The sequence below is a fragment of the Passer domesticus genome, chromosome 6 (assembly GCF_036417665.1).
Source record: "Passer domesticus isolate bPasDom1 chromosome 6, bPasDom1.hap1, whole genome shotgun sequence".
NCBI lineage: Eukaryota > Metazoa > Chordata > Aves > Passeriformes > Passeridae > Passer > Passer domesticus.
Genome location: NC_087479.1, coordinates 21970332 through 21982414, shown reverse-complemented (window position 1 = coordinate 21982414; position 12083 = coordinate 21970332). Strand labels below are relative to the sequence as shown.

Sequence of the window (12083 nt, the reverse complement as noted above, 5' to 3'; positions counted from 1 at the left end):
ATTTATAAAATTATCGCAGTTTTACTTCCACTCTAATGCCAGTATTCTGACTTGATATCTACTTACCTGATGTTTCTGAGAAGTGATTAGGCTTTCATTACTAACACTCCAAAACACCACACTTTGTACTGAAAGTCACTAGGATTTAAATGCCTAACACAGCTGTGCCTACTGCTCCTACTCGCTCTTAGCAAAAACATTAAATTTGTGCAATTCCGTTCACACTAGCATAATCTAGTAAGCACAGAAAGAATGGAATGGACAAGCAACCTAAGACCTCCGCTCTGATATAAGTAATCAGTTTTGATTAATTAATTTCTACAATATAATCAGGATGTGGTTAACATTGTGATAACACCAGGTGCAGCTACAGTTCTAGCAACAGAAAGCCCAGGATGTGAGACATATACGTTGTAATGTAATTAACAGATGAGACCAATGAAGTAACTATGAAGTGACAATATTCATTGTTGGATTTGGCAAAGAAACCCAAACACTAAGCATTCAGATCTCACGTGGAGGGTCTTAGGAATATAAAGAATAGTTTGTACCTGTATATTCCTTCCACCAAGATAAGAATTTTTTTCCAGGGCCTCCGTGTACGAGGTTGCCCATGCACAATAGCATCTTTGAGCAGCTTCTCCAGGCTTTGCATATCTGCACCAGAAATTACTGTTAAATGGTACCAAAACAGCTACTAGCTTGAACTTTGACATGACTAAAGACAGCAATATTCCAAAAAGGCACAAATTGCTCCAGCATGGAGGACAGACCATATACAAGTCAATAAGTACAGGCTTCATCTACATACAGGCTCATGGATGAGACTGAAGGGAATAGGTAACTGTATGAACTCCAAGGAAGAATTTCATCATTCTAAACTAAAAGCACAAGTTAGAGCAATAGGCACAGACAAAGAAAGTGGGGGTGTGGGGGGGAAATAAAAAAAGGAAGGTATCTCATTCTGGTGAAAAGAGAAGGCAATTTAGTAGTACGAATGTCCTTGTGGATAGAATTCAGAATAGAACAACAGAATGGAGCTAGAACATAACAAGTTCAAGAATAATAAATTAAAGATAAGTAGACCAAAATGCAGGAAAATAAATAGGGCAAGTGTACTTTTTTTATTTATTTGTTTAAAATTGAAGGGATTGGAAGTAGGAACAGGAAACCTCTAAACCAAAGGAGAAAAGGAAAAAAAGAGAACCACCAATGCAGGAAAATGTTCAGCTTATCAGAAACTAGACAGATGAAACTGTTAGCAAAAATATATTCTGAAATCTTACAAGCTTTGGTTACAAACACTTGATGTGATCCTTAGAGACCTAACTAATGTGAACAAATACACACACGTGAAATCAGTTCTGAAAAAAAAAACCCAAGGAAAGGAGTGAAGATGGGATTAATCAAAGTATAAAAGCCAAGTGCTGAGCAAGAGATGGATATAAACACTAGGGCATGAAAAAGAGCACAAATTAATCATGGAAAGAGAACTGGTAGACTAGTGCAGTTGTAGCAGCAAGAGGAGCTTGTGAACTAGGTCTAGACTAAAAACTAAACAGCAAAGTAGGTCACTTAACGTGCTGTTAAAAGACAGCTAACATTCAGAAAGTCAATGATGAAGAAATCAGCAGTGTAGTCCCTGTCTCCAACAGGTCTCAATGAAGGAAAGACAAGGTTAGTGTGGTTAGAGAGAACAATGGAAAATAAACTTCAAGTCTAATTTTTCAAGAAGGAGGGGAAGATGAGTCTGAGCTTAATGAAAAGGACAAACTACAGAATAAGGCAGGAAAAAAAAATAAAAACATTGAACAAGGAATTTCAGGGGAAGCTTTCATTCTCCCTCAATTTCTAAAAATCTGACTATGAATGAAGCCAATAACATCTCAAGAAAATCACATTAAAAAGGCAGCATAGAGTATAGCAAGAGTAGGACTGAACACATACAGAAATATGAACTGAACATCATCTTGAGAGGCCAAGATCACAGTTTGCATTTTGCCTTGATTCTAACATGCCACTATATTCTCTTCCAGAAAAACCCACCATCTAAAATGTTTCAAGAATATCCCACAATTTCACCAGGGGAAAGCACATTCCTACAAATCATCTATTGTAGCCATTCCCACAAATCATCTATTTTTCATCACAGCAGCTTCTAAGTCCTTCTCCCTATAGCCAGCACTATGTTTGTCACCAATGTTCATTGAAATTCTGCATCTGAGGCAATGTTCAGAAGTGTGTCCATACAAATGCAAGAAGTTGAATGTAAAGCTTTTGTAACCTTGTCCAGCAACCAAAATTTATGAAGAATTAAAAAGAAAAAAGAATGTTACCAAATGCTCTACTTTTTTATAAAACAAATTACTCAAATGATAGAAAATGAGAAAGAGTGAACACAAAAGAAACGGTAAGCACAGCAGAGAGAATCCACACTATCAAGTAGGACAAAGAAAGAAAAATAATTGCAGTCACCCAAGTTTTGCTGTTACCACTACACACTTCAAAGAGCAAGAGCCATCATGATCTCAGAGACTGACACTATAAAGGGTATTAGGAGTACCTGAAGAACCAAGGTAGTTCTTACTAATCAAGAACAAGCACATGCTTCTTTCATCAAGAGTAAGAGAAGGAAATCATAGGTACCTGAAAGTTACTATAAATACCTCCTTTGGAGGAAGACGAAACTAAAATTTAAAATCTGTGTATTTTGGAAACAAATACTTAAGTACTTAAAGCAAGTAATTAACTGAACTTAATCTATGCTTCACATACCAAAAAATTCTTTTAGTACTACATTGTGCCAATTCATGACTGTCTTGGTTAGTTAGGACATCTGCAATCATAAGCTTTTGTTACTGTAGGAGCATGTTAGCATCCAGTTCTAAAATTAAACTTTGTTATCCCCCAAACTGTAACCTAGACCCCTACAGGACTGCATCATTATGTGACACACTGTTAGAATAGTCTAACCTTGCTGAGCTACCCAAGCATGGTAGAACAAGAAACCACGCTAAAACACCAGTGTCCCTAGACTTGCCAAAGGGTAGCATGTTCTCCTCCATATGCAGAAGTTGCAGGCCAGAACAACTTCAGGATAAAAGTGTTATTAGTTGGGACTGAATACATAAAAAAATCTGATTCAGGATGATTCAACTTCCAGTAGCAGCAGTCTTCTGACCTTTTACTTAACAAGCAATTGATTTCCTTGCATGAAATTGAATTTTTAGCTATTAGAAGATAGAAAATATGGCATCTGATCTATAGCATCTGCAGAAAAGCAGAGCCCACCATCTGATACTTACTGTTGTGCTTAAAGATTCGAATAGTTGCTCCTGACAGTCTTGCTCCAAGCACTAGTGATGCATGATTCAGTTCATCACTCAGAATCAGACAGCCCTGAATTAGAAGGGGAAAGAGGAAGATATTGAAAAGGTTATGTTTCACAGCATGTAAAACCTTTCAGCTATGAAGCACTTCAACACCATTTAAGAAAAAAAACCCATTCCAACATAAATGCAGGTAGTCCAGGGAAAACTTGCTAAGATCCAATTTGCAGCCTTAGTATGGCAAATAAAAATACACAACTGCTCTTAACTGAAAGAAACACTCAAGTTTCACTTTCCCTGGAAGTCCTGCAGCTGAATCTGCCTGAATATGTCATGCTGTTGATGAGTACTCATCCTCCTATGCAGTCAGGTAAAACAGGGAGCAGAGCAGCGTGCCACAGTTCCCTCAGCAAGTCCACAGTGCTGCTAAGAAACAGGAGAGTGCAGACCTAGGTTAAAGGCCTTCTCAGCCTTGCACTATTACTTTCATTAGGAGGCAACCACTGACTAAACCCACGTGTAGATGGGGTAATATACAAGAGACAGAAAGTGGAAAACAGAATTGCATGGTGAAGTGGAGAAGTTTTCTAAAGCCATTGAATATGATACTGAATTAATTTGCTTTTTCAAAAAAACCCAGAAGATAAATCCTTGGATAAACATTAAAACAGGATATGTATGTTTTGAGAGCAGCAATGATTACAGGTCAATAACTGATATGCTGAACATTTAGTCACAGCATTATCACTGTGGACTACAGGCATGTATGTATATTGGGGGATTCATATATTAGGAAGCAACAATACTTCTAAATAACCTTGGCCCACTCCAATTACTATGCAAATGTGCTGCAACTTTAGAAGTGACTTTGCTCAGCCAAAAATCTAGAAAGGGTGTCAAGATGCTGAAGACCTAACACTGAAACATGCCATTCCATACTTCTCTAATAACAGCTGATGGAGGAAGGAATCAAGAGGATTTCTCTGCAATGGGAATTACTAGAAAGGACTGTGAAAAGCATTGCCTATAGTTATACCAGGAGTATCACAGACAACAGGAGTACTTTGTCCAGAACAAAGGAGACTCTGCACTAGAACTGTGATGCACCTACAAACCTTCTGCATTCTGAGAAAGCCAGAGGGCTTTCCCCAGAAACTGCCACAAATGCCATGTGTTCATACTGCTGCTACAAACATTCACATTACACGTTTCATAGACTTTGGCATATGAAGTATGGAAATTTCCAACTAGCATTTGCTCTTTGGAACTAATATATCAGACAGAGTATGTATACATCAGAGGACATTGCTGTTAAACACTACTGTATCAAAAGAAGTGAATATAACAATCCAGTCCTAGTATTCCTCTTGAATGGTAAAAAGCAGGAAAAGTGATCGTTAAAAAAAAAAAAGAAAAAAGAAAACAAGAGATTCATTGCCTAGAAAAAGCTTCTCCATAAAAATAAGGACAAGCTTTTGGTGGAGAAAGTAGATTTAAAAAATTATTGAGTGGCAGCCTCTTTTTACCCTCTGCTAACAGGACATTCAATTAGAAACAAATTAATTTGAAACTGAAGAAGTAGTAACTAGTCTGTTACTGTCTGCCACTAGAAAGAGGGCAATGGATCACATAAGGCACTGGCACAGTACAGCAATCACTGATGACTGTATGTAAAACTGAGTGATGCTACTACAATGATAAGACTTCAGTTGCATTTGTCAGCAAATTTACATTTGAGAAAGCATCCAGGACAAGGCTAACAGGAACTGGAGACAACACTACTTGGGCTCTAGAAAAATATGTCAGTGAAGATCAGGCTTACCACCACATCCTGCAAGGCTGACTGAAGTGAATGCCACATTTTACTGCAGAGTGCTACATACATGAATTGTGTAATTCAGTCCTGAGCAGTTCATTTTACAACTCACTTATATGTGGAAATTAATGTGCTTTCTTTCAACTAAAAAAATATCCTTCAAGCATCACTGTTCTAACTCAATTGCATAGTCTCTCTCCATCCAGAGCTATGATGAAAAGCTCTGTGCTAAGGGCAGTACAGAACAGTGTTACTACCTAGCTATACTGACTCTACTAATGACAATCCAAAACAGGCAAGTTTGAGAGTCTAGCTTAGCCTCAAATGGTCTAACAACTTGTGACTAACTAACCCTCAAATGTCCCATTATCTGTGGTCTAGACTCAGCATAGCTGGCAGTGACTGCACCAGGCACGTGACAACCTGGCTGTGAACAGAGGGTCTCTGCTGCTGAAAACTGCCAGGTGCAGAAGACCTGGTTTTAGTGATGCTTTAACAGTGCTGAAATACAACTTTCAGTCTACACCAACTATACTTATTTTCAGCATCTGCCTAATAGAGGCTGCTGTTAACAAGGCATAGTGAACAAAGATCAACTAAATAACAATGAAGCTTTTGAATTCCTTTTGCTGACTAATACTGATCAAATTATGGCATAGAGATGGATCTAGTCACACTGTAGATGTTGTTAGTAAAAGAGGATTCAGTAGGAACATAAACTAAGTGCTTCAGGATTCCACAGAGCAGAAAAAGAACAGGTGGTCCAGTATATGTGACCAACTATACTGAGCAGCTTGTTTTTAGCTAATTAAGTAGTAATACAGGAGCCCAGATACCATTAATTTGGAAGATATTTTGTGTTCCAAGTAGCTTTACAGTTGAAAATATAAGTAGGACATGCAAAAAGACACAAACAATCATTAAAAAAAAACAAACCAAGAGTTTATTCAAGCATGAGAATCTCTGAGCTTTACTGAGGACTATCAAAGCATTGCCAAACAGGTAGTGCACATGCAATTAATTGTGTACTGGGTGGTGCCAAAATTCAGGATTTATATGTCCTTATTTGCAGACAATGAAGAAGCAAATGTGCAGTGAGAAGCAACTTCAGGCAGCCAAAAAAAAAAATTTAGTGAACATTCTGAACTGCAAAATGGTTCATTTGACAAGAACTCTCTTCTTTACCAGAGTGCAATTATTGTTTGGAGTATTCACTTGAGTATAAGGGCACATGTATTGTTATGATGCAAAAGCTTCTTACTACTTTATTTCAAGTGTACAAGAAACTAAGTATCCTCATGACTAACCCAGTAGGGATTGCTGTACTATTTATGACAAGAGTTGGTTTACTAAAATGAGCTGCATAAAAAAGGTATGTTACATGCCTTGAAATTTACTGTTCAGATTCTCTCAATGGTTGTAAAACCTGCTGAAGTTCAAAGGTGAAAACTCAGAATCTGAGTAAGGTGTCTCAAAGGTATTCTCGTAAGGTATTGAAGATATACAGTGGGCTCCCCCATAGAAAAAAAGACTGAGTAAGTTTGCAGGAGTGAGTAATTTGCAGTGACAACAACGAACAATCTTCTTAAATGTACCTGACAGTGTGTACTGAATCTGAAAGGTCTCACAGAAATCCTGAATCACTTTTCTGTTGAACATAAAACTGAAGAGATGTGGAAAGACAAAGAGCTAAAAAATGCAGGTAAAAGATATTTCAGAAGTAACATATGTTGCTCAGTTAATAGCACTGCAGAAGCATATTTAATCCAGAAAGATTAGATTTAAAGCACTCAATTTCTCTCTTAGATCAGACTCAAAAAAGTGGGTTTTTTTAAATATGAAAAGCATTTGATATTTAAAAAAGACCAAAAGAAAAGGCACATTATGTAGACAGTGCTACTTCCTTGTTAAAAAAAAAAAAAAGGCATGCAGGAAGACACTGCAGCTAATGCGAAAGAGGATCAATCACCAGGAAGACCAAGGCAGCAAACTTATGATCTGTAGATATCACACATGGAAGATTTAGGAAGTAATCTCAGGAAGTGAAAAAATAAATAAATTAAAGGAAAATAATTCACTACACTGGGGCAAAGAATTCCAATAGACTAGCAGTATTAGGTTAACAGTGAATCATTAAAAAAAAAAAAAAAAAAAAGACCTGTTCCTGCACTATTTTACTCTAAGGAGGAGCTAGGAGAACATGTATTTTGCATCAGAAGAGGCAAAAAACCCTCACTTTTATTTCATTTCCTAATAACTAAAATAGCATTGTTGGAGATAGTAGACAATTTGTCTGGATGTCCAGTGTTTTATGGGGCACACGGTGAACATCATGAGTCTTTACAGTTAACCTTATTTCCCTCAAATAACCTTTGTACTTCTTCAAAGGAAGGATTTTTGAGCTGTCACTCAAAGATAATAAATTCTCTATGCACCAACATACAATTCAGCTTATCTGTGTAGCTGACAGTTGGTTCTTAGTGTTTCAAAAGCATCAAAACACCTTCAGCCACTCAGTCTGTTAATCAGCCACCATTTCACACACCAAGGAGCAGCCTGAGGAAGCAAGCCTTAACATGCCAGGCTTTCTCCCAGAGAGAAAGTTCTGGGCTGCTACTGGTCCCACGGATGCTGCTTCCCAAAGAGATTTTTGCAATGGTTAGAGTTGCATTCTGTGACCTACAGTTTCCATAAAGAATATCTGCAGGGGCTGCAACTGAGGAAAAACAAAAGCAAACAAGTAGCTTTTTGAAAAATCATCCACTAGAATCTTTGTTAGGTGAGCTTTTGTCCATGACTTAAGCCATACCTTGCCAACTAGAGCAGGAATGTTCATAGAGTTTGTTGCAAATCCCATTCCATATGCCATTGCAGATTCCACACCTAGGAACCTGGCAACCAGCTTTTCCAGCTCCTCATGCTTGTCCAAGTTTCCTGCACATAAAACAAATGGGAAATTCAAAGTAAGGAGAAGCTTTCACTATTGCTAAATTCTACAAAGACAATTTCCACCAACCAAGCTGTGCTTTATTTAAAGGTCCATAAGGGAACACTGGAAAAAAGCCATATATGAAAACATAAGTAAGACAAGTGCTGTGCAACATAAACTAAATCCAGGAAGTCAATTTGTCTTCACTACTTCAGTGAAGCAGTAAAGCTGCTTTATCAGTTAGACTAAAGTTCAATGCTGAAATAACTAATGTTTTAAAGACCTGCAATCACATACAGACTTTGAAATAAACATTCAGGGAACATAATATCATCCTCCAACTTACCCATCTCCTGCCTAGTGCTGCACACCCCAGCTCCATACTGGGACAGAACTTTAGCAGCTGCTTCTTGGCAAGCCCCAGTCTTCTGTGCAAACCCAAGGTAGTTGTAGGAACCCATATTTATGATGTCTTTTATCACTCTCCCTGTGTATCTGTGTTTTAAAAACAGCACAAGTTAGGGCGCCCAAAATTTTAAAAATTATCTACACCAGAAGATTATTATTTCACTTTCCTAGACTATACACTGAAATGTTAAAACACAACAGAACCAACCATTAAATTATTTCAGTACTGCCTCTCATCATCAAACTGCAACAATCAGTTAAAACGATTCTCTCCCTATACTACAATCTCAAATTAATTCCCAGAAGAGTTTACATTTACGGGTGAATTTGCTATCACACATGAAATTGCTTGAGGCTTCTCAAACCATCTTTTGCTCTGACATGTTTCTCCCTCCATCCCAGAAACATACAACTTATCTTTCAATTACAAAATAACATCTCTAGATCAATTAACTTGGCAGCCTCTCAAGCGGGATATCCTCTAACCACAGAAAGGAAACACATCTGGCACTTCTGTGCTAACAATACGTGACAAGGAGAATAAGGAAGAAGTTCAGCAGAAAAAAAAAGAATTTTGTTTTGCCCTTGAAAGCCAAGAAGAGACGTAACTAGTTTCACCAAGTACTGTGCTGCAAATCTCTTCACATCAAAACTGTGATATGCCATTTCCAATTTGTAAAAACCCTTTATTGTATTTCTCATTTTGTTTCTACAGACTACTTCAGTTCTGACTCAAAACAATCATGCTAAATTCAGTCCAGACAGCAGCATTTACTTAAAGTGGCAACACTTCTTCTCAATCAACATAAAGTCACAAGCAGCAGTGCAATCCAATGTATCCATCCATACCAGGCTCATGTCATCATGCACAAAGGTATTAATTTTAATACAGGTGTATGTCCAGAAAATCTTAATAAAGGAAAGCAGTCAAAAGATTATATACAAATCATCACCTTGGTGGCTAAATCTATTTCAAAAGAGCAAAATTCATTGATTCGAGCTGCTAGAAAGCTCAAACTTTCCTAATAAAGCTCATAATCCACTGTTTCTTTAACCTCACAGCCTACAACTTGCTCTTAGAGATCCTATATTTTAAGACAGCTCTTGCCAAGTGTTTTCTTCAGTTTTGACTCACGTGAATGTCCAGTTATAGTCATGGGAAACTCTCTCCATCATGTCCACTTTGGCCCCTGGCACACTGCAGATTGGACGGTTCCAGCTGTCCCGAATGCGCATGTAGAGGTTTCTGTTGTAGAAATTTTCAAAGTCCTGGTACAATGGGACAAAGTCCTGAAACACATCAAAAGCACTCAAAGTAAAAGGAAAATATATATGACAGTAAAATAAGAGTAGCAGGAATAATTCTTATCTGTCATTCTGGCATAATGAAAAAACTCAACACAAAACATAAAATAACTCCATTAAATTGTGGGCATATAATCTTTGCAGGAAAGGTATAGTCAGCCTTCAAGTAAAGCAGAGCAAGGGAACATGCAATGGCTTTTTGGCACCAAATACTGCTGTGCTGAATACACAAAGACTTTAAAAACTAAGGTGCTCCACCATATTTTATTCTGTGCATAAGGAATGCATTTAATATAGCACTACTAGCATTATTTTACACATTACCATTAGAACTTTACACAATTTTTTGTTTTCAATAGAAGCTAAGAAGCTGCATTATGGTACCTCTCTTCTGCACAGCTTATCAACACTGAAGTCCCACATGATTTTTATGAATGAGCTTTTCCTGAATTTTAGTTTCCCTTCCAAAGTTTTCCAGGAAAAGTAAGTGACTGCTTGAATGGATAAGACAAGAATGTCAAACTAACTGTGGCAGCAAGGACATCTGAGCACTCAAGAACATTTTTTTCTTGCCCCAAAGTCACAAGATTTCCTTTTTACTATTTAATTAAAGAAAGTTTGACATTTAGTAGAGATAAGAATGCATAATTCATTTGCTTCTGTGGGGGAAAAAAAATCACCTTTTTCATCAACTACAGAAGAAAAAAGTAGAATTTATTACAAAGGTATGAGCCAGCTGAGCATTTCTTCCTGTTTTTCACAAGAAAAAAGCAAATATTGTGATGGGAATTTTCTTTGTGGTGACAGTATGAGAAAGGCAGAGTATCTCACCAAGTACTGTAAGTGTCAGACATTTGTACCACTGAAGCAAAACTGTGGGCATTTATGGCAGATTTTTAATAAAAACACAAGCAGGCACTTACAAGCTCTTACTTACAATGCTTGCCTGCAGGAGGAGTACTTTTTCCATTACCTTCCTATTTTAATGATTTAACAACCTTGTCCTTGCAGTTTGGAGCAATGGAACATTTAGTTCCACACTTTTGCAACCTCCTACCAGCAGCTGCACAGAAAAGACCAAGCCCAGAAGTGCCAACTTCTAAGCAGATACAGCTGCACCTAAACCCATTTCTTATCTGCCTGTGTCAAAAAGGCACAAATATATTAATTTCCATCATTTCAACTATGGAAAAACAACCCAAATTTAGAAGCAATCACTCTTTCAGAGAATCACATGTCCTTTCTCAAAGACAGACACTGGGAATAAAATTTCTAGGTCCTAAGATGCACAGAAGTGCAATTGTTTCTTCCATGCTCCTCTCTCCCAATTCATGACACAAAATCAAAATAGTTACCTCAATTGTTTCAAACCCTCTGCTATGTTATGTGTCAAGAGGTGAAGGAAGTAAGACCAAAAAGAAATCCTGCACATTAGAAGATGAATACTTGAGAGATTTGTTAAATCTAATTATAATCTACTGAGATGCTTTTAAGTATTTTCACCTCCTCTTAACCATCTACACACAAGAGTTCACCTTTGCACCAGTTATCCAAGCACACCAACTATGTGAGCTGAGAAACAACTGGTATTTTAGCCAAGGTTCTTGGCTGGAAGGGGAGCCTGGAAATGAGTCATCATAGCAGCTCAAGCAGGTATGCCGGGGCCGATACAGCCCAATCCACTCTGCATTACTCATCAGATGAGTTTTCTTTTGAAACCCAAGCTGACAAAGCCAGAACAGTAACAAGCTCAACTGGTGATATAAGGACAATCATCCACAACAGGCTGGCACCACCAGTATATGTAAGACAAGCATGATCTTAAGAGCCAGCTTTAGAACTAAGTTTAAAGTTACTGTGAGGTAGAGAAGTTCTCTGAACCTACTGGATTAGGATAAAGAAAAAATATACTTTAAAAGTCAACAAGAATTCAAGGAATAAATTATGGGTAAGGGAATTAAGGTTTAATATGGGACACTAGCTTTAGATTTTTTGGAGTATCAAGTTGTAGGATTATAGTAAAGGGCTTTAAGTGTAGGTATCAGCACACTGTCAACTCCTTTGTTATCTATACATGTACTGCTCCCTCCAACAAACCATCCTCAGATAAGTCCCATGAGAAAGTTCCTTGGAAGAGAGCAAGCAGGAAGTGTCATTTTGGCATAATGCAAAAATGGATTGTCTATTTCCTCAGTGATCCTAACCTCACTGAGGGGTTCTCATGACCCACACATCTGAGAATGTAAAAAACAAAGGGTAAGGACATTGTACCTTTTTAAACTGATACTGACATGGA

The 12083-nt window shown here is 37.6% G+C and overlaps 1 protein-coding gene and 1 long non-coding RNA gene across 17 annotated transcripts in view; one reads left to right on the top strand and one right to left on the bottom strand.

Moving 5' to 3' along the window:
• Window positions 1-12083, bottom strand: part of SPTLC2 (serine palmitoyltransferase long chain base subunit 2) — a 78126-nt gene that overhangs the window by 49725 nt on the left and 16318 nt on the right. For all 16 annotated transcript variants that reach the window (XR_010364381.1, XR_010364382.1, XR_010364379.1 and 13 more), the window contains exons 3-7: window positions 9618-9772; window positions 8421-8569; window positions 7955-8079; window positions 3306-3399; window positions 552-657 (exon numbers count right to left, since the gene is read on the bottom strand). Coding sequence is in view for 5 of the 16 variants with exons in the window: in XM_064423735.1 (XP_064279805.1) it covers window positions 552-657; window positions 3306-3399; window positions 7955-8079; window positions 8421-8569; window positions 9618-9772 (629 nt within the window). In the remaining 11 variants the exon portion in view is untranslated. The remainder of the gene's footprint in view (window positions 1-551; window positions 658-3305; window positions 3400-7954; window positions 8080-8420; window positions 8570-9617; window positions 9773-12083) is intronic.
• Window positions 8038-10325, top strand: LOC135302809 (uncharacterized). The gene is made up of 3 exons (XR_010364394.1): window positions 8038-8108; window positions 9198-9356; window positions 10266-10325. It is a non-coding gene; the product is annotated as an uncharacterized LOC135302809 (long non-coding RNA).